This window comes from Panthera onca, chromosome B3 (assembly GCF_046562875.1).
Source record: "Panthera onca isolate mPanOnc1 chromosome B3, mPanOnc1 haplotype 2, whole genome shotgun sequence".
NCBI classification, from domain to species: Eukaryota; Metazoa; Chordata; class Mammalia; order Carnivora; family Felidae; genus Panthera; species Panthera onca.
Window position 1 is genome coordinate 39,873,981 of NC_138344.1, and position 22,988 is coordinate 39,896,968.

The 22,988-nt window shown below is 35.0% G+C and overlaps 1 protein-coding gene across 2 annotated transcripts in view; it reads left to right on the top strand.

The window, feature by feature from the left end:
- CLPX (caseinolytic mitochondrial matrix peptidase chaperone subunit X) overlaps positions 1–22,988 on the top strand; it is a 40,394-nt gene that overhangs the window by 2,146 nt on the left and 15,260 nt on the right. For both annotated transcript variants that reach the window (XM_060618258.3, XM_060618256.3), the window contains exons 2-6: positions 8,330–8,490; positions 9,703–9,820; positions 16,973–17,127; positions 19,595–19,754; positions 21,018–21,059. In XM_060618258.3, coding sequence (XP_060474241.1) covers positions 8,330–8,490; positions 9,703–9,820; positions 16,973–17,127; positions 19,595–19,754; positions 21,018–21,059 — 636 coding nt within the window. The remainder of the gene's footprint in view (positions 1–8,329; positions 8,491–9,702; positions 9,821–16,972; positions 17,128–19,594; positions 19,755–21,017; positions 21,060–22,988) is intronic.

Genomic DNA, 22,988 nt, shown 5'->3' on the forward strand with positions numbered 1-22,988 from the left:
GAATAAAAAGATTTCAGAGCTCTCTTGAAATATAATGCTATTCTCTATCTCTGTTTGTCATGTTAGACTTTAACATTTTTAAATGGATGGCCCCTGGGTGGCTCAGTCCCTTAAGCGTACAACTCTTGATTTTGGCTTAGGTCATGATCTTGAGATGGAGCCCTGAGTTGGACTCTGTGCTGAAGCCCTGACAGCTTGGAACCTGCTTGGGATTCTCTCTTTACCTCTCTCTCTGCCCCTTCTCCGCTTGCTCATGTGCAGTCTCTCTCAAAAATAAACATTTTTTAAAAAAATAAAATTTTTATTTTTTCTTTTTTAAAATACAGAATCTTTTTTTAAATGTTTATTTATTTTGAGAGAGAGGGAGCACGAGCACGCTCAGGGGAGGGGCAGAGAGGGAGAGAAACAGGATCCTAAGTGGGCTCTGCTCTGACAGCAGAGAGCCTGATGTGGGGCTTGAACTCACGAACCATGAGAGCATGACCTTAGCCAAAGTCAGACACTTAACTGACTGAGCCACCCAGGCCCCCATAAATAAAAATTTTAAATGGTAGTTTGAAGAAAAATTTGGTAAATTGTCATATTAGATACTGGAACTGTTTTCTTTTCCTGGTGGGCTATGTGTATCCTATTTAATGTGTTTTTTCACACTATGCTCTTTGAGTGAAACTTGTAGTAAAGGAGAAATTTTAAATATTTTTTTTCTACCCAAATTGCTGGTATTTTTCAATTTGTTATCTATTTTTGTACATATGTGTAAATACATACGTATTTTAAATGTGCTTTGCATACAGAACAATTAACATTCTAAATATGTGCATTCAGGAATGCTTGATTCCATTAACGAAACTCTGAATGACAGTACTTGGTCTGAATTTGGCTGTGACAATTGTGGAATCACCTGTAATTCCCTTGATTTTTGGCTACTTTAAGTTCATGTCCAGTGAAAGGGTGTCACCTCATGAGGGTGTAAATGTGAAGATGCTCAAACATGTTGGTGCCCATCATAATTTTCATGATAGTTGCATAATGTGCCTATCTTAACAGGTTTTAGCTAGATTTTAAGTCTCGTTATTTAAATACAATACAAATTAGAATAAATGTTAGAGAATCTTTATTTCTGGAATCGCAAACTATTTCTTGATAAACGTTTCTCTTTTCTTGGCATATTCCTCTTCACACCAGCAGACTAGCCTTGCTGAAAACCCATGAAACATTTTTAAACTTGAGGAAAGCTATTATAGGAATGATGGTATTTTTCTTTATTAAGAAGTATTCAGAATTCAGGAAACAATAACGGGCATAAATTGAATTTTTAAGACTAATAAAAGCAGTAAGCATCTACTAAGTTGATTGGCATTGTTTGTTTTTGTAGAAATTTTTTTCCAATTTTTGTTAGAGGTCTTTAGAGGCTAGGTGGTTAAGCAAGCATTTAACTTGATTTGCCATTTCATCAATTGTTATACACTTAAATATTGTCACTAGAGAGAGATGATAATTTAAAAATTTTCATTAGTTTCTAAAATTTAAAGATTAGTTTATCTTTTAAGCTGAATCATTTATGTTTTTAGAGAAAGCTTGGTTTAAGATTGAATATAGAAATTCAAATATTTAAAAGTTGCATAAATTACTCTGCTAGTTCTTAATAGCTCTAAAATCAAGGTACCTTATTCTGCTGTTTCTTTTTAAAGCAGATCTAAAACTCAAAGTTTTATCCGTATGACAAAAGCTTTGTAAATGGTTTAGCTTTTAACTATCTTCTCTTGTTGCTGCCAAGTATTCTTTCGAAATATACTTTTCAGAAATACTTCCCTTTTTGGCTTTTGTAGGGCTTCTTCACCTGAAATTCACAGGCCTCCAGAGTGTCCAGGGATAGAATTCAGAAGTTCCTGTAACTTTATTTTCACTAATCACTAACTGAAATGTAGCATTTCCTTCAATTTTGAACGTAGGCAACAACCCACAGTAGTATTAGCAGTATCTATGAATTTGTTACCAATCAAAATCACAAATATTTTTGTGTCATGCTACAGTTGTTCATATCTCAAAAAATCGTTTATACTTTTTACTACTTTGAAATCATGGTAGTTATTTAAAAAGCTTTTAAATCTTATTTAATTATGTTAATTAAAAAGCATATTTTATTTTATTTTTAATTTTATTATTTTTTCCCATCATAAGTGTACTCTTTAACCCCCAACACCTATTTCACCAATCCTCTCACCCACCTCCTCTCTAGTAACCATCAGTTTTGTTCTCTGTATTTAAGAGTCTGTTTCTTTGTTTCTCTCTCTCTCTTTCTTTTTCCTTTGCTCATTTGTTTCTTAAATTCCACACATGAGTGAAATCATATGGTGTGATCTGACTGACTTATTTTGCTTAGCTTAATACTCTCTAGTTGTTTTTTTGGGGGTTTTTTTTTTTGTTTTTTTTTTTTGTTTTTTTTTTTTTGTTTGTTTTTACATTTATTTTGAGAGAGAGAGCGAGTGAGTGAGCAAGAGGGCAAGGGGCAGGGAGAGAAGGAGAGAGAATCCCAAGCAGGCTCTGTGCTGTAAACACAGAGCCCGATACAGGGCTCAAGCCATGAGATCATGACCTGAGCCAAAATCAAGAGTCAGATGCTTAACCCACTGAGCCACCTGGTGCCCTAATATTTTCTAGTTCTATCCATGTCTTTGCAAATGTCAAGATTTCATTCTTTTTTATGGTTGAATGAGTGATGTGTATGTGTGTGTCATCTCTTCTTTATGCATTCATCTATCGATAAACACTTGGACTGCTCCCATAGTTTGGTAAATAATATTGCAATGAACATAGGGGTGTATCCTTTTGAATTAGTGACTTTGTATTATTTGGGTAAATACCCAGTAGTACTGGGTACTGGATCATAGGGTAGTTCTATTTTTAATGTTGTGGGGAACATCATACTATTTTCCACAGTAGCAGCACTAGCTTGCATTCCCATGAACAATGCAATAGGGTTCCTTTTGTTCCACATCCTTGCCAATGCTTGTTGTTTTTTATGTTGTTGATTTTAGCTAATCTGACAGGTGTGAGGTGATATCTCAATGTAGTTTTGATCTGTATTTTCCTAGAGATGAGTGATGTTGAACATCTTAGCATTTGCCTGTTGGTCATCTGGATGTCTTCTTTGGAGAAATGTCTGTTCAAGTCTTCTGCCCATTTTTTAATTGGATTGGTTTTTGGGTGTTTAGTTGTATCAGTTCTTTATATATTTTGGATACTAACCCTTTATTGGATATATCATTTGCAAATGTTGTCTCCCATTCAGTGGGTTGCCATTGACTGTTTCCTTTGTTGTGCAGAAACTTTTTATTTTGTTGTAGACCCAATAGTTTATTTTTTGCTTTTGTTTTTCTTGCCTCAGGAGACCTATCTAGAAAAATATTGCTATGGCTGATGTCTGAGAAATTACTGCTTGTGCTGTCTTCAAGGATTTTTTTATGATTTCAGGTTTCACATTTAGGTCTTTAATCCATTTTGAGTTTATTTTTCTGTGTGGTGAAAGAAAGTGATCCAGTTTCATTCTTTTGCATGTGGCTGTCCAGTTTTCCCAACACCTTTTGGGATGTTGACAGTTGAAGAGACTTTTTCCCATTGTGTATTCATTCCTGCTTTGTTGAAGATTAATTGACCATATAATTTTGGGTTTATTTCTAGGTTTTTCTTTCTGTTTTATTGACCTATGTGTCTATTTTTATGCCCATACCATACTGTTTTAATTACTGCGGCTTTGTAATATAACTTGAAGTCTGGAATTGAGATCTTTCCAGTTTTCTTTTTAAAGATTGCTTTAGGTATTTGAGGTCTTCGGTGGTTTCATACAAATTTTAGGATTGTTTGTTCTAGTTACTTGAAAAATGCTGTTGGTATTTTGATAGGGATTGCATTAAATCTGTAGATTGCTTTGGATAGTATGGACATTTTAATAATATTTGTCTTCCAGCCCATGAACATGGAATGTCTTTCCATATCTTTGCATCGTCTTGAATTTCTTTCATCAGCGTTTTATAGTTTTCAGCATACAGGTCTTTCTTTCACCTCTTTAGTTAAGTTTATTCCTAGATATTTTATTGTTTATGGTGCAATTGTAAATGGGATTGTTTCCTTAATTTCTCTTCCTGTTTCATTTTTTTGGTGTATATGGAATGCAACAGATTTCTGTACATTGCTTTGTATCCTGTGACTTTACTGAATTCATTTATCAGTTCTGGTAGTTTTACAGTGGAATCTTTGGGGTTTTCTACATGTACTATACATGTCATCTACAAGTAGAGTTTTACTTCTTTTTTACCAACATGGATGCCTTTTTTTCTTTATTTTGTCTAATTGCTGTGGCTAGGACTTCTAGTACTATGTTAAATAAAAGTGGTGAGAGTGGACATCCTTATCTTCCCCCTGACCTCAGAGGAAAAGCTGTCCATTTTCCACCAATTAAGTATGATGTTGGCAAGAAGCATATTTTAAAAATATTTTGATAACCACTTCAATACAGTTGGTTTCCTTTGTTATGTATTTTATTCTATACATTTATAAACATTCTGAGAAGGGGTCCATCTGTACCCTTCACCAGACTCCCAAAGGGGTTCATGGCATAAAAAGGATTTAAAAATCCTGATTAGGTTGTTACAGTGATTTCTGTGAAGATTTTATAGGATTGGTGAGTGACTAATTATTTAAACTGTTCAATACAGTAGCTTAAAAAGTGTGGTCCCAGACCAACATCATCAGTATAACCTGGAATTTTGTTAGAAATGCATTCTTGGTGGGGGTGGGGGGCACCTGGGTGGCTTGGTGGATGGAGCTTCTGACTCTTGATTTTGCCTCAAGTCATGCTCCTAGGGTCATGGGATTGAGCCCTGTGTCAGGCTCTTCACTGAGCATGGAGCCTGCTTAAGATTCTCTCTCTCTCTCTTTCTCTCTCTCTCTCTGTCTCTTTTTCTCTTTCTTTTCCCCTCCCTCTCCCTTTGCTGCTTCCCTGCCCCCGCTAAAAGAAAATAATTTATCCTGCTTTAAAAAAAAAAAAAGAAGTGCATTCTTGGGGGCAACCTAGATGGCTCAGTCAGTTAGTTAAGTGTCCAACTTTGGCTCAGTTCATGATCTCACAGTTTGTGAGTTTGAGCCTGGCATTAAACTCTGCTTAGAGCTCGGAGCCTGGAGCCTGTTTTGGATTCTGGCTCTCTGGTCTGTCTCTCTCTGTCTCTGCCCCTCCCCTGCTGGTGCACAGTGCACTCTGTCTCTCGCTCTTGCTCTCCCTCTCTCAAAAATAAACAAAACAAAAAAAAGAAATGCATTATTGGATCCCACCTGCAACCTTCTGAGTCAGAACCAGGGAATACCCCTTGCAATCCGTGCTATGTATAGAATGTTAAAACTGCATCAGAGCCAGCCAAGAAATTCTCAAATTTAGAAATTTAAATGACATGAACATGTTTTTCAGACAGTATTTTTTTATGGTAACTGTATGATTGCATTGGTTTTATATGTTACTTGGTAAGTTATTTAAGTGAAGGACTTATTTTTCTTTCTATTCAGAATAAGTAGACTTTGAAAGTCTTGTTAGTAATTTTTATTTCTCTTAAATTTTTGAAGATAATTTATTTTCAGCTTATTTTCTAATAATATTAGCTCTGATAAATTGTTAAACACAATTTTAAAAGATGTATTTTAATTTTTTTTTTTAACGTTTATTTATTTTTGAGACAGAGAGAGACAAAGCATGAACGGGGGAGGGGCAGAGAGAGAGGGAGACACAGAATCTGAAGCAGGCTCCAGGCACTAAGCCATCAGCCCAGAGCCCGACGCGGGCTCAAACCCATGGACCGGGGAGATTGTGACCTGAGCTGAAGTCGGACGCTTAACCGACTGAGCCACCCAGGCGCCCCAAAAGATGTATTTTATTGTAAATGGGAATTAATACACTGTGTGTGATACTTGAGGGTTAAGTTTTATTCTAAACATCCAAGTACATAGTCTGATATAAAGCTTGTAACTGTAGTTTTTTTGCATTACAACCAATACGTTGTAATGTTTTGATTAAAAAGTTATACTTGTTACATAGATTATAGTAAATTATTTTATTATGCTACCATTCATTTTAATTTGTGGATGTTTTGAAACATATGCAAAATGGAACAAGGGACACCCAAATACCCATCACCTAGCCTTAACATCCATTAAATTTCGTATTTTTTATTTAGAGAGAGACAGAAACGGTGTGAGTGGGGATGGGCAGAGAGAGAGAGGGAGACAGAGCATCTCACAAACTGTGAGATCATGACCAAAGAGTTGGATGCTTAACTGACTGAGGCCACCCAGGCACCTCAAGTTTCTCTATTCTTCATTTCATCTATCCCTTTCCCCCATTACTTTTCTAGATTTGCTTTTTAGATTGACGTATTAAACCATATTATGTTTAATCATATTATGTCCTTTGAAAATCATTAATGTTTGGCTTAAAATTCATGAACTACTTTAAATCTCATGCTAATGAGAGTAGTAGCTATCATTTACTGCAAAAAAATGGCAAATGTTATGCTTGAGAAAGTTTGAAATGTCTTTTGAAAACATTACTTAGAAGAAAAACATCAAATGTATTTTAATATTGATATTCATTAATTAAGCATTAATTGATCAGCACTAATTAGTTTAATTAGCATTCAGCAGCATTTTACAGTCTATGGATTAGGGACTAGAGTGTCATAAATCTTATTCATTTTTTAGTGTTTGTGAATTCGTGTAGAGATGAGAAACTTTGTATCTTTCCTGTTAAGTTTGATGTTTTTATTTTAGTTAGAAACTAGTTCTAACAGTGTACACAAATGTTTTGGAAAACTGGAGTTAATAAAGTCAGTCAGTTATATAACTAAACAATTGCTTTTGAGTTGTTAGAAGGATGTAATTTTAAACCAATTTTTGTGTTTGGATATAGTACATGCATATGTGCATGATCTCTTAAAAGCCCTAACTTGTAAAGAAATAAGAATTTAAAGCCTGGGTTGAAAATTTCGCAGGGAACAAAACGAGGGAGATAAAATCAGTTTCTTAAATTTATTTAAGTATTAACTTAATCCCCTTCCCCCTTTTTGTTATCACCTCCTAATGGCTGTGATAAACTGCTGGGAAACTTCCTTCTTTGGCGATTCATTATAATTCACTAATGTATGTTAACTTATGCAGGGTTCTGAGTAGCCCTACAATATTCAGTACTGAATCTGTGGAATTTTGTTTGATCTAAGATCATTTGATTTTCTTGTGTAGGGAACACTCTTTTAAAGACCAACTTGGGAAATGCTGCCTTACATTATGGCTCTTTTGCCATTGACTATAGTTTATTTAGGAGTTTATTTTGTATTTATATGAGAAAAAAAACCAGGGTTCAGCCAACAGTGATCCTTTGATGGACCAAGTCTGGCCACACCCATTTGTTTACATATTGTTTGTTTTCATGTTACAGACAGAGTAGTTGGAACTGAGACTAGATGGCCCAGAAAGCTGAAAATATTTACCATCCCGGTGCTTTACAGAAAAAGTTTGCCACATAAGTCAGGGGTTAACCTATATCCTTTTTAATAATCTTAACTTCAAATATGGTAAGGGGCGCCTGGGTGGCTCATTCAGTTGAGCATCCAACTCTTGATTTCAGTTCAGGTCATGATCTCACACTTTGTGAGTTTGAGCCCCACATCAGGCTTTGCACTGACAGTGTGGAGCCTGTTTGGGATTCTCTCTCCTTTCTCTGCCCCTCCCCTGCTCACGCTCTTTTTCCCTCAAAATAAATAAATAAATAAACATTAAAAATTTAAAAAAATACATGGTAAAGGTTAAAATGTTTGAAAGCAAGATAGTGGTTTTAGTGTTTACTAAAATTTTTTATAGGATTGAAATGTTTCATTAAAACACATGTGTTTATGTCAATTGCTTATTCTCATTGATAGAAATAATAAAAGAAGAATTAGAATATAGGGTGTAAATGGCCTTTTTCCCCTACAGATGAGGCAGATGTTGAACTGCTCATCTCTCACACTTTCAAAGAGCCACTCATTGCAATAACCCAAATGGTCTTTCCTCACTATCAAAGGACAGGCCCAGAAAGAAACATCTTTATTTACCAGAGGCCCAGGTCTAGCCTATTTTTAAAGGGGCTTTGCCTCTGATGGTGTCACCATTTACCATTTTGTTACTACCTCTGTGAAAACTACAGTTTTTTCAACCTCCTTTATACTTAAGGAATTTTTGTTTTCAGGGGATTTACTGAAGGCATGTTAATGTTTGATGTGTAGACTAATAAATCTCATTGTATTTCTAGGTATATCTTGTGGTCGCATTCATATACCTGTTTTAGGAAGGCTCGGGACCTTTGAAACTCAGATTCTACGAAGAGCTCCCTTTAGAACCTTTACAGAAACACCAGCATACTTTGCATCAAAAGATGGGATAAGTAAAGATGGCTCTGGAGATGGAAATAAGGTATCTTACCTTTATTGGAATATATATATATTTTTTGAGTTCCTTCCTTCAAACAATTAAATGTAATAATAGTTTTCTCTATTCCATTGGTTTATATGTTTTCTGTAGGAAATGTGAAATATATAAAATCAGGTGAAGAATTTTATGTAATTTTATTTTGTGTTTTAGTTTCAACCATAAATTAGTTATATAAGTATTGCACTTAGCATTAACTAAAATTTCTAACACTCCAAAGTATTAAGAAGCTTCATTAAATCTATGCAGTCTGTAGGATTAAATTAGGAATAGCCGTCTTTTTTCACAACTCTTAACAATTCATGATAGTATAAACCCCACCTCATTCTCTACCTAAAAATTTTGGATATCTCTACAACTTAATGTTGGGCTACTCTGTAGCTAGCAAGTAGATGATCAGTGATTGTATTGGATCAAGGAATTATTATCAGTTTTTTTCATTATGTGAATTTCACTAACACTTGAGGTAATGTTATATATAAGACAAAATGCTAGGTGCTTTGATATCAACACTTAATCCTAACAATGACTCTCCAAAGTAGGTAAAATTATCCCCATTTTAGAGATGAGAAAATCCCCATTTTAGAGATTGAAGAAAGTTATGAATCACTACTTGTCATGATAGTAGCTCCTGATACAGTTTCACTGAAATGTATTTTACCTGTAGTAACTTTTTTTCCTAGTGTTGATTGAGTCATGGAAAGAAAGCTGTTTATTATATATGCTGGCTCATACCATGTAAAGCAGGAATACAGATAAATACATGTGTTTACCAGAACTGGTTTTGTTTTTGTGGTAAATGGATCTTTTGATACCAGTAATAGTAGAGTTATAAATAATACTAATAATTCCACTATAGAAATTATAAAAATTATAGGGGCGCCTGGGTGGCTCAGTCCGTTAAGCGGCCGACTTGGGCTCAGGTCACAATCTCGCTGTCCATGAGTTCAAGCCCCGCGTCGGGCTCTGTGCTGACAGCTCAGAGCCTGGAGCCTGTTTCAGATTCTGTGTCTCCCTCTCTCTCTGCCCCTCCCCTGTTCATGCTCTGTCTCTCTCTGTCTCAAAAATAAATAAACGTTAAAAAAAAAAAAATTATAAGATTAATTACAAGCTAACATGCTTATATTTAACTTACCTATAAATTGGTTGCCTGAAAGTAATAATTGACATTCTTTTTTTCTCTTGTATGAACATTAGAAATCAGCAAGTGAGGGAAGCAGTAAAAAATCAGGCTCTGGGAGTTCAGGGAAAGGTGGAAACCAGCTGCGTTGTCCTAAATGTGGCGACTTATGCACTCATGTAGAGACCTTCGTGTGTAAGTATTACTTCCTCTGTTGTTTTTCTTCCTTACCTTTTCTACAAATCACAAATTGCATAGAAATGTGTAAATTATATAAACCAGAGTTATGTTCTTCCTGAACTTAACATGATTCTCCCTTATGTTCACCAGATACTAAAAATCCCCATAACTGGTAATACTTTGCAATGTGGTATAAGAAATAATTTAAGAAAACTATTTATTTCTTTATTTTCCATGTGTGTGTTTATTTCAAATTTGGATTTTGTGAGTGTTCAAATTTGAGCTATAGGAGAACCAAGGAGTATTTATTCTGTTATTACTCTATTCTTCAAATACCTGTTGAGCATCTCATATAGCTGGAGAGGTCGGTCATTCAAATATTAAGGTGTTTTCCCTCGCTGAGGAACCAGAGGAACTAAACCCTTAATTCTATAAAGTGTGTGATAATTATTAATGATTCAGACACGGAGAGAAGGAAGAAGTCAACAGTCCCACTTTTGCTGTTAGTGTCAGCAGTAATTCTCTGAAATACAAAGATCCTACTACAGATCTTTTGTTTCATGAATCAAACAACTCATTTCCTACATGATTAGAGGTAATGGTAATTCAAGAGTAAATTATGTTACACTACCATGTCAGCCTTTCTGTATAGTCAAACTGAAAAGGTCATTGGTGAGGTTTGTCAGAAGTATCAGTTTCTGATGATTAGCTGCAGAGGAGTCTCTATATGCTATCCCAAATATTGAGATCTCAGTTACAGTTTTATGTTTATTATTAATACTAATTGGCCACTGTATGAGAAAGTAATATGTAGCATGTTTTTACAATTTTTGGAAAGACTTTTAAAGTCGTTCCATTCTATAGGTGGAATGTTTGAGATTCTCTTCGTGGTTTTGCCTCATAAGAGATCCAAGAGAGGAATCAGTCTGAATGAATACTAATTTGGTTGCAACATAAAATGAAAGTGGTAGAACTAGATGATAAAACTTCTAAATAACATTTGCTATTAACAAATCTGGTACGAAGCGATAAAATTCTTTTAGAGAGTCTGAGAATTGCTCAGTTCATAATGGCAATGTCTTATTGGCATACATTTTTAATCAAGAATTTTCTTTTTTTTTCCAGAGAAAGATTTCAATCTTTGTAGACTTAAAGAATAATTTCTTAGAGTAGAAAAGGAAAGAAACTAATATTTAATAAATGTCAGTATATATAATTTTATTCTCACAATCTTTTGTCAGGAGAGAGCATATCCTCATTTTCTTAGCTTAGTGAAGAAGCTAAGATTTTAGCAAGTAAGTAACTCATCCAGGGTCACAGAGCAGTGAAGATTTGCTATTCAGAAGTTCCTATTCCATACATTTTTACTAACTGGAATTCTCTAGGGATAGATGAAATTTATTTTTCTTCTGCACAGTGTTTTCAAAACTTGCCAGGTTGTATTAATCATTGAGGGTGGTTGGTTGTGGTTTTTTTGAGAGAGAGAGAATCCTAAGTAGGCTCCTCACTGTCAATGCAAAGCCCAATGTGAGGCTTAATCTCACAAACCTGAGATCATGACCTGAGCTGAAATCAAGAGTCAGATGCTTAGCTTAACTGAGCCAGCTGGGCACTGAGCCCCCCAGGCACCCCAGGGTGGTTCTTGAACATACAGATTCTCTCCTTCCCTGGAGATAAGATTCTGTAGATGTTGGGTGGTATCCTAGAATATGTATGTTTAACAATGAGACCAAGTGTGGAAAACACGATTTTTTTTTTTTTTTTAATTTTTTTTAACGTTTATTTATTTTTGAGACAGAGAGAGACAGAGCATGAGCGGGGGAGGGTCAGAGAGAGAGGGAGACACAGAATCGGAAGCAGGCTCCAGGCTCTGAGCTGTCAGCACAGAGCCCGATGCGGGGCTCGAACTCACGGACCGTGAGATCATGACCTGAGCTGAAGTCGGACGCTTAACCGACCAAGCCACCCAGGCGCCCCGAAAACACGATTTTTAATGTTATCTAATCAACTTAGGACTGAAGTGGTTTCCTTTGAGAATTCTAATTGGGGTGGGGGGATGTGGAAGTAGAGAATAGGGAAGAAAAGAGTAAAAGAAGAGTAGATCCTTATAAATAATTTAGTAAGCAAATATCTGTTGAGACTGACACTGCCAGGCTCAGAAAATAAACAGAGATGAACATGACACTGTCTTATCCTCTGGAACTTTACTCCATAGGAGTGGTAGGCCCTCAACAGTGAGATGAGGCCCTCCTCTCTTGGTTTTATTCACCTATAGTACAAGTCTCTTCAGAATGCATCTCTTTTGGATGCTGAGGATCTTCTGTGTCTACTCACTGAAAATTGGAGAGTTTTGTTGACTCTTGGGCCCTTCATTTTGTTTGCATCTGCATTTGTTTAGTTACTGGTTCATAAACATCTTTTTATGTGCTTTTTGGTCATTTGTAGTTCTTTTGTGAATGGCCTGTTTAGATTTTTTTTTTTTGAAGTTTATTTATTATTGAGAGTCAGAGCATGAGCATGGGAGGGGCAGAGAGAGGAGGAGACACAGAATCTGAAGCAGGCCCCAGGCTCTGAGCTGTCAGCACAGAGCCCGACACAAGCGCTCAAACCCACAAACCGTGAGATCATGACCCGAGCCCAAGTTGGACGCTCAACCGACTGAGCCACCCAGGCATCCCATGAATGGCATGTTTAGATAGCTATCTACTTTTTTGGTCATTTTTAATTATTTTTAATTACCTGAGGAATGTATGTGTGTATCCCCCTTTATAAAAAAAAAGGTAGAACTTTGTAGGTAAAAGTTAAAGATACATTTCTGTAATATATCTTCATCAAACATGTAACTTTTAAAAAGCATAAATGGTATCAAATTGTTCATGTTTTTACCAATTTTTTCGCCTCAGCAATTTAAAAAAAAATTTTTTTTTTAATGTTTATTTCTGAGACAGAGATAGAGCATGAGTGGGGGAGGGGCAGAGAGAGAGGGAGACACAGAATCCGAAGCAGGCTCCAGGCTCTAAGCTGTCAGCACCGAGCCCGACGCGGGGCTCGAACTCACAAACCGTGAGATCATGACCTGAGCTGAAGTCGGTCCCTCAACCAACTGAGCCACCCAGGTGCCCCTCGCCTCAGCAATTTTTTAAGAGTTGTATGCTGATATATACAGGTCTAGTCCTTTCCTTTTAAGGTGTACATTTCAGGGGTTTTTAGTATATTCATCAAGTTTTAGATTTATCACTACTATCTAATTCCAGAACGTTTTTGTCACCCCAAAGAGAAGCCCCATCCCCCTTAAGTAGTCACTTTCTACCCCTTTCCCTCCCCTCCCTGGCAACCATAAACCTACTTGCTGTCTTTATGGATTTGTCTATTCCAGGTATTTCATATAAATAGAATTATACAATATGTGGCATTTTATGTCTGGCTTCTTTTGCCTTCATCTTTCAGGTTTCCAGGGTTCATCTGTGTTCTATTATATATCAGTATTTCATTGCTTTTTGTGGCTGATAGTATTCCTTGTGTATCCACTCATCATTGATGGACATTTGAGCTGTTGCTGCTTGTTGACTACTATGAATAATGCTACTGTGAACATTTGTATACCAGTTTTTGTGTGTACATGTTTTTACTTTTCTTGGGTATATGCTTAGGAGTAGAATTGCTGAGTGAAATGATAAGTTTGTGTTTAGTTTTTTAAGAAACTACCAAACTTTACATCAGCTATAGAATAACCTATGTTATTCTGTCCATTTGACAACCTGACTAGCAATGTATGAGGGTTCTAATTTCTCAACATGTTCTTTAACACTGCTCTTTTTTATTGTAACCATCTTAGAGATAGGAAGTGGCATCTCATTGTGGTTTTGATTTGCATTTCTCTAATGACTAAAGATGTTAAGCATTTTTTTCATGGGCTTATTGGCCATTTGTGTATCTTCTTGTAGAAAAGACTGTTTAAATCCTTTGTCCATTTTTAAATTGGGTTATCTTTTTTGTTGTTAAGTTACAAAGAGTTCTTTATATATTCTGAATACTAGACCTTTATCTAGATGTATGATTTGCGAACATATTCTTTCATTCTATGGGTAATTCTTTCCTATAAATACCGTATAGCAGGAGTCAACAAACTTTTACTATGAAAGGCCAAATAGTAAATATTTTAGGCTTTGTGGGCCCTGTAGTCAGTGTTGCAACTCTTCTCCTTTGCTGTTATAGGGAGAAAGCAATCATAGACAATGTAAACAAATGAGGATCGCTGTGTTCCTATAAAACTTTGTATAAAGACACTGAAATTTGAATTTCATATAACTTTTATTGTCATTTTTTCCCAAAGTGTAAGAACTACTAGCTCATGGACCTGTCTGTAATATTCCATCTCACATGTATATGTAGGGATTTTTATGTTCTCTTACTGTGGTATTATTCTTGTTTGACTTTGTGGAAATAAAATACCATTTTTATAGATAGCATTATGAATGCATAGAAAGTCATCAGGAATTGAAGTAAGAATAATATCTAAGAAATTTTTTATTATAAGGACAAATGTATATTTTTCTTCAGTTTTCTTTTGACTATTTAAATAATAACTTGTCAAATGTGAATAGTCTCCCCACTTATTTATTTTAGTTGTTTTTATTTTTATGTATATAATACTTTTTGAAGGCTTACTGTACTTACATGTCTTAATACAGTAGGAATTAAACTTTTCTGTTTGGTTTGGAGATTTAATGTTGGGCCCTGAAACATGTTCGAAATCATGAAGAACTTTCATTTCAACAAATATGAGAGAGTTTTTACTGAGGTAATCTATTGTTGGCATATAATACAAGCATGTTTACTGGGATTAGTATTCTGTATGTAAAAGAATATAGTATTACTTGTAATCATTTAAAGGAAAGTTTATTCCCTGACAATTCAACAAAATTAGATTTTGCCACTTGTCTGTATGAGTAAAAAATAAGCATTGCAGTGCTTGTATTATTTTTTTTTTCTGAGACAGCATTTTGATAAATAAAATTAACCTGGGTATACATTGAACATGTTCCATCGTCAAATTGGTATTGTGATATTCAAATAGAATGTAAATAACTCATCTGTGGTAAGCAAAGAGGAATGAGATTTGTTGGTGTTTAGTCTCTTTCCCTTTGACCTAATTTCTTTAGAGAAATATTTTGTTCTTATGTTCTCAGGCCAGATTTTCCTGTCAAACAGCCTGAACTAGATCAGAGGATTCTCTGCCCTTTAATCCTTGCCCTGTTTACCATCAGTAACAATTGTAAGATGAGGCTTCATTTTAGAGTAAAGGCCATTGACTATCTTTCCCAATGGTGGGGAATGGTGATAATGTATTGGGGCTTGTGTAAACCAAAGGTACTTGGAATAGTTTGGTCTTTTTCTTGAGGTAAGCATTTATAGGTGATTAATACAAAGAAAACATGGATGATCTCTTTTCTAGTTTAAAATTTGCTGCTAGAGTTTATCCAGATGTATTTTTGATTGGCCTTGTGTCTAAGAATAGACAAATAAGCATTAGATTGAATTAATAATTAGATTTATTTTTGAAATATGGAATTGTCTGGGGTTTTTTTAATATAGATTATTTTGTGAGATTTAGGTGTGCTTACCAGTACAGTTTTTCTTGTAATCTATGAATAGGTAGTTACACTATTCCCATAAGAGATTCTCATAGATTTAAATATTCTTCTTTGCAGTTTTTCTAGTTAGATTACACAAAGGTTAATACAAAAATGTATTACCCAGACCTACCAACCTATAACTAATTCCTGTGTATCTTTTGTTCTGTATCTGTTAGTAATCTGTGTGAGAGTCTCTTCTGTGCTGCTTTCCAAGGTACCTTTACCATTAGTAGGGGTAGGCTTAGAGAAGGTTAAGAGTTTATGTCCATATACATATATCCTACAGCTGTGTTTTAAAAGGAGAGAAAAAAAATCCACTTTGGTTTAACATAGGTTATTCTATAGCTGATGCACTGGAATTGAGACACCTTTTTTACCCTCATTTTTAATTGTTATTTTATTGTTTTCAAAAGCTGTATGATTATCTATAAGTCAATATGAATGAGAATGTTATTTTGTTAGTTCCTTAGTGGTTTTTAGGCTAAAGAAATAAGAACTAGTGGAGTTGTTAAAGATAAAAATTAGGAAGGCATGAAACAATTTTATGTTTACCAAATCATGGTTTTAAAAATGCTCATAAGGGGCGCCTGGGTGGCTCAGTCGGTTAAGCATCCGACTTCAGCTCAGGTCACGATCTCGCGGTCCGCGAGTTCGAGCCCCACATCGGGCTCTGGGCTGATGGCTCAGAGCCTGGAGCCTGCTTCCGATTCTGTGTCTCCCTCTCTCTCTGCCCCTCCCCCGTTCATGCTCTGTCTCTCTCTGTCTCAAAAATAAACGTTAAAAAAAATTAAAAAAAAAATAAAAATGTTCATAGGTTTGAAAGGAACCTAAAGAATATACTTTTTTTTTCCCTTTTTCTGGGGGATTGGAATTGATTTCTTTTATTATTTTTTTTAAAACATTTATTTATGAGAGAGAGAGCACAAGGGGGTGGGCAGAGAGAGGGAGGGAGACAGAATCCAAAGCGGGTTCCAGGCTCTGAGCTGTCAGCACAGAGCCCGACTTGGGGCTCGAACTCACAAACTGCGAGATCATGACCTGAGCCAAAGTTGGATGCTTAACTGACTGAACCACCCAGGCACTCCTGATTTCTCTCTTTTAACTTCTGTGTATATTTGAAGTTTTTCATAAGGAAATGTTGAAAAAATAGAATAATTTATTTGTGCTTTACTTTTTTTTCACAGTTTTTCATTCAAGTATTTCAATAAAATAAGTGATTAATATTTTTATAGTGGTTGTTTTTAAAATTAAATTTAATGAATGGGAAGTTGAAAGAATGTCAGCCAATCTTTTCTCTTAATGAAGTATATCACAAAATGAAAGAACCTAGTGGAAATGAACAAAATGTGGTTTAATGAATTCATTTATCTGTATCATCTATCTTAGATGTAAGCTAGGTTGTTTGTTGTGTCTAGTGAAGGAACTACAAACCTACTTTTTGTCAAGTGTGTAGTTTTCATTTACAGTGAGTTTTTAATGTTAAATGCTATTTGAATTATTTATTTTTCTCTGCTGACCTTTCCTTTTACAGCATCCACCCGCTTTGTGAAGTGTGAAAAATGTCATCATTTTTTTGTTGTGCTATCTGAAGCAGACTCCAAGAAAAGCATAATTAAAGAACCTGAATCAGCAGCAGAAGCTGTAAAATTGGCTTTCCAACAGAAACCACCTCCTCCCCCCAAGAAGGTATAGGTCTTAGCTCAGTCCTATAAGCACTTTGTCTTGAAAACATTTCATTGCTCCCTCTCCCAGTTGACATTGGATCTTAATGCTAGTACCTAAACAAGTATTAAGTTCTTAATATAGACTATATGTGGCTAAATTCTTATTGATATTTGGTACTTGGAATTTAGGTATGGAGTCCCAATGCTATTTTCCCATGTTATGATTACTGCATTCAGTAGCAATGAAATAGAGTTGGATGATTGTTAAAATGGTGTTCATACTAAATTAATCTAAAATGATACCCAGGGGTGTCTGGATGGCTCAGTTGGTTAAGCGTCCCACTCTAGATCTCAGCTCAAATCTTGATCTCAGGGTCATGAGTTCAAGCTCTGCATTGGGCTCTGCACTGGGCATGAAGCCTACTTAGAAAAATAAAAAAATAATATCAATAAAATTGAGCAGCTATGGATTTCTTTTTCTTAGTTGGGGCCCCTTATTAACACCAGGCTGCAATTTCTCCCCATAAATTAGTCTATTGTCTGGTAAAACAGCCTCAGTGTTAACAATGGAAGCAAAATTTTCTCACAACTAGTGTATCAGGGCTGTCCTAGATAGCAGTGTGGCTTTTGTGGTGTGGGCTCCTTCCAGGAGTCTCAGACAGACTGTGATCTGGCCATATGAAACATGGCAGAATGTATTACCAGGTACATTGGGTACTTGGTCTGTTCTTTCTGAGAACAGGGAGCCCTGCCCTGGGGCTATGTGCCCTCTGTTCTGCATGTCTCAAATGTTTGCACACTTAGATTATTTCTCATCCCCTGCTTCAGTGTAGCTTTCATATGCTGTTAAGACACCAGTCCATTTATTTCCATTGTGCTGTGGCAGATTTAATAATTCATAGATATAATTTGTGAGGAATCAATATTTTTTTAAGTTTATTTGTTTTGAGAGAGAGAGAAACAGAGCCAGGGAGGGGCAGATATAGAGGGATAGAGAATCCTAAGCAGGCTCTGCACTAACAGTGCACGGGGCTTGAACTCTTGAACAACAAGATCATGACCTGAGCTGAAACCAAGAGTCAGATGCTTAACTGACTGAACCACCCAGGAGCCCCAGAAATCAAGAAGATTTTAAAAAAACATAATAAAAAGCATATGGTCAACAACTAAAGAATTTATCATGTAAATATATTGTAATGGTAAATATAGCTATTAACCTTTGTATACTCCATTAGGTTGTCTAGACTTTAGATATTAGAGTTAAAGTTATAGAAAATAGGTAATTTAACTATTTTCAGGAGTTAGTGAATATTAACAGTTAATTTTTTTTTTTTTAAGTTTATTTTTTGAGAGAAAGAGCAAGCAGGGGAGGGAGAGAGGATCTGAAGTGGGCTCCATGCTGACAGCAGAGAGCCTGATGCGGGGCTCGAACTTACTAACGCGAGATCATGACCTGAGCTGAAGTTGGACGCTCAGCTGAGCCAGCCAGGCACCCTAACAGTTAATTTCTGTTTACTAGTAAAGCTGAAGGAATTTACCCTAGGTTCCATGCTGTTAGCAATATCCAAGTCTCAAACAGAGCTTTAGTTTCTAAGAATAAGGTTTTTTAGATTGCCATGTAGATAAATGAGTAGCTTTAAAGTTAATGTCTGAGAAAAAACCTAAATATTTGTGAATATTCAAACATATAGCTGCTGGTAATGGCTTTGATTATATAATGCCTAGTTTTTAAAAGAGTAGATTTATAATATGTTATCTTTCTGAAGAATATCATTCATGTGATTGAGGGAGGTATAGAAAGGATTTATTTTGGGGCACCTGAGTGGCTCAGTTGGTTAAGCACCTGGCTTTTGATTTCAGCTCAGGTCATGATCTCATGGGTTCATGGAATTGAGCTCCACCTCAGGCTCTGCGCTGACAGTGCGGAGCCTGTTTGGGATTCTCTGTCTCCCTCCCTCTCTGCCCTTCCCCTGCTCGCTCGCTCGCTCTCTCTCTCTCTCTCTCTCTCTCTCTCTCTCTCTCTCTCACACACACACACACACACACACACACACTCTTTCAAAATAAATAAATGAATATAGTAATAATAATAATAATAATAAAGGATTTATTTTAATGATTTACATTACTGATGATATTTTTAAACTCCTGGTGGCATATGTAGGTATTCCAAGTGACTTTAATAATCAACTTTTAAAAATTAGGATTAATGACATTATATATAGAACAGAAACCAGCAGAGCATTATATGAGTACAGTGATACTTTGTTAAGCTAAAGAACAAATGATTTGTGTTTTTGTCCACATAGGTTTGGGGCTTCTGAATCATTGCTACATAAGTATCATACCCTTGGCATTTTGTTTTTGATGGGTCTTTGTTCAAATTTAAAACTGTGAGCAAATATGCTCACTGTATAACTTCTTAATGTGTGTATGTGTTTTTTTTATGATAGCTCATAGTAAATTATTCATAACCAATCATTTTTCAGATTTATAACTACCTCGACAAGTATGTTGTTGGCCAATCATTTGCTAAGAAGGTGCTTTCAGTTGCTGTGTACAATCATTATAAGAGAATATATAACAATATCCCAGCTAATCTGAGACAGCAAGCAGAGGTTGAGAAGCAGACATCATTAACACCTAGAGGTTAGTGTTTTGATAACTGACTAAAATAGAGTGTACATACTTAGACGTAATCTTTATTTGCAACTCCTTGCTTTTGTCCTAAAATTCTTTTAGTATTTCATAAAACTTTGTTTTCAGTTATATGTGCATGGGTTCTGAGTCACAGAGTGAAATGTATTTCTTATCAAGGGTCTCAGTGAAAAATGTTTGAAAGTAACTGGAGTAGAGATGGAGACATAATCTTTGAATTATAGACTTCACCACAATTGGTTCCCTATTACCAGATCATGTGCCTCAGTCAGAGATGTATGAAGATAGATGATAACTGTCACACAACATATCCAGCATTCTTTCCTGTTTAGACCCCAGCTACAGAGTGTATGTAAGATTAAGGGCAAATTTGTATAATGCCTATTAATGATAGATTCTAATACTACTGATATACTATATAATTTAAATTTACTGTAGACAATAATGTGTGTTATATTAATAGGATGATATTATTTAAAAAACTATGAATAGAGTAAAATGCAAATTTTTTAAGTTTTTTTGTTTTTAATTGGCCAGGGAGCCCTGATTTCTTATTTAGGCCTATAATATACCGTTTTACATTCTTTTAGTCATCATTTTACAGTTTGAGGGAGTTCAACTAAATACTTATATTTAAAAAACTATATAATACCCTTTGATTACTTTTGGTAGCTATTAAATATATAACTTACTGGCTCATTGAAGACAACTTGTCCACTTGTTGAATTTACTGTAAATAGTTATGTGGTAGTATCAGTTACTTTATTTTTAGAAAGTATAAGTCATAACTAATGGAAGACCCGGAGCCTTCATTTTTATAAAGTCCAAATAGCATTATCTAGTCATGACACAAAACGATTTTTTCTGGTTCTCTCAGTCAGCAAATCAGTAGTTAAGGTGTTCAAAGTATAGGGAAAACAAATGGTTATATGGTATTTATGATATGAGCAGTTTAAACTTTTGTTGAAAATTTAAATTATTGCTTCTGTTTTCTTAAATACCAAGTCAGTACTTGACAAATGTGGATATATTAGCAACTGGACAGCCATCGTTAACATGTTTGGGTTTTTAATGTTTTTAATATAGACAGGATGTAACATATAGATTTTTTCATAATGTGAAAAGCTACAAAGCATTAATGAACACATTCTTTATATATATTTAGAAGAGGGCAAGAAGGGAGATATCCCTCATTTGTTCCTCCAAACTAAACAAATATACATTTTCATGTTGTCATTTTATCCTCTTTCTTAGAATTAGAAATAAGAAGACGGGAAGATGAGTACAGATTTACAAGTAAGTGACCTCTCCTCAGGTCCTCCTCTGTAATCATTCTTCCTTTTGAGATTTATCTCAGTGAAGGATGTCAGCAGTAGTGATGGTAGATATATATTAGCTTGTGTATTACCAAGAAAGATATTGTATATTATCTAAACATGCTTATCATACATGGTATATATAACTTTGGAACAGTTTCTCATAGCTAGTATGTGTACTTTATATATGTTGGGTTACTTCACATATTCAATTTTTATCTTTTCTGTTGTGATATTTCTTAAAGTATAATGTTAGAGAAATAAAAAATATTATATATAGTTCTTCTCTATAAATATATACCTATATGCATATTAACAGGAGTTGTGTTTTTTAAAATCTGTAGCTTGCTATTTTGTATCTTTTTCCCCCCCATACAAGCAGAGTTGGCCTGCTTATGTGTGACAGAAATTTTGGGGGAGACAGATTATCTTCCAGATTCCCTTTGCCAGAAACCACACTTTTTATTTTTGGTGTTTATGAAACTTGGTATACTCTTGCAAATTATGACTAAGCCCCAACTCAGTGTTTCCAGCCCTGGATTGTCTCTTTAAGCATCAGATAGTCTGATGGAGGGTGTGGAAGGACCTGATATTCTAAGGATAGTGGCCATTCTGTTGTCTTGCACGTATTTTTTTGGATGTGGATATGTAGTGCTTCACAGATGGTAAAGGCTCACAAAAAAAGAGGCACCTAGCTGGCTCAGTTGGAGGAGCATGCGACTCTTGGTCTCGGGGTCATGAGTTCGAGCCCCATATTGGATGGAGTGATTGCTTAAGTAAATAAAATATTTTAAAAATTCACGTTGCATTTTGTTTCAGTAATTAAAATAACAAAATAAAACAGATAAGCCACTATGAACACATTTTACCTATAAGTTTGGTACTTTTATATTTGCCTTTGAACCAAGCTATATTATGTATCTACTGTTTGAAGTATACTGTATATACTGGATGAGCCATGAGAATATAACTAGTTTACCAATTCTGGCATGAGATCTAGTGCATGTAATAAAATTGTACTATTTCTAGTTATTCTTAAATTGTATGGAAATAATAAGTATATCATGCATGGTAAGATTAAATACAATGCAGTAGAATTAGATTATATATAAGAATGTAAGATCTAAATAATAAACTTTAAGTCCATGTATAATTTTTATTTTCTAAACCAAAAATATAATCAAATATGCTGTCAGTGCTATATTCATAAATTTGGACAGATAGCTAGTGAAGCTAGTATGAATTAAATTAGTAAAGGAAAGTCTATAATGAATATTTTGAAAGAAATATATTGTAGTGATTTAATGAAATTTAAATGTTAACAAGTAACACTATCTAAGAACCTAGGTAAAAGCAATTCATAATTATAATGACAGATTGACTTGGAAAGTAATATTTTGAAAACTTAAATTTATTTTCATTATAGTTTCCACTTGTTATATGTGGGGTTATAGGTTCTAAAGTTAGGACATTAGATCTAAAATGACACATAATCAAAATATTCTTTAAAGTTTCTTTTGGAAATCACATGTCAGATATACTACTCTCAATAAGACTGATAGATTTTGTCTCCATCATTGGAACATAATGTCTTTCTTAAGTTGAGCACCAGATGAAACAGTTGGCTTGCATTAAGGGCTATGTTATACAAGTAACTTAAACACTAGGAAAATAGGAATACTGATAGCAAATTCTTTTATAACATTTCTAAAAGTCTGCCAGGTACAGTTCTAAGTGTTTTACATATTTTAACTGATTTAATCTTCCTAACACATGAGACAGAAACTATTATTTTCACCTCCATTTTATAGATAAGAAAAGTGAACTACGGAAATTTTAAGGAATTTGCCCAGGGCCATATGGCTAATGAACTCCATGCAACTAACCATACACTAGTCTGCTCACTGAT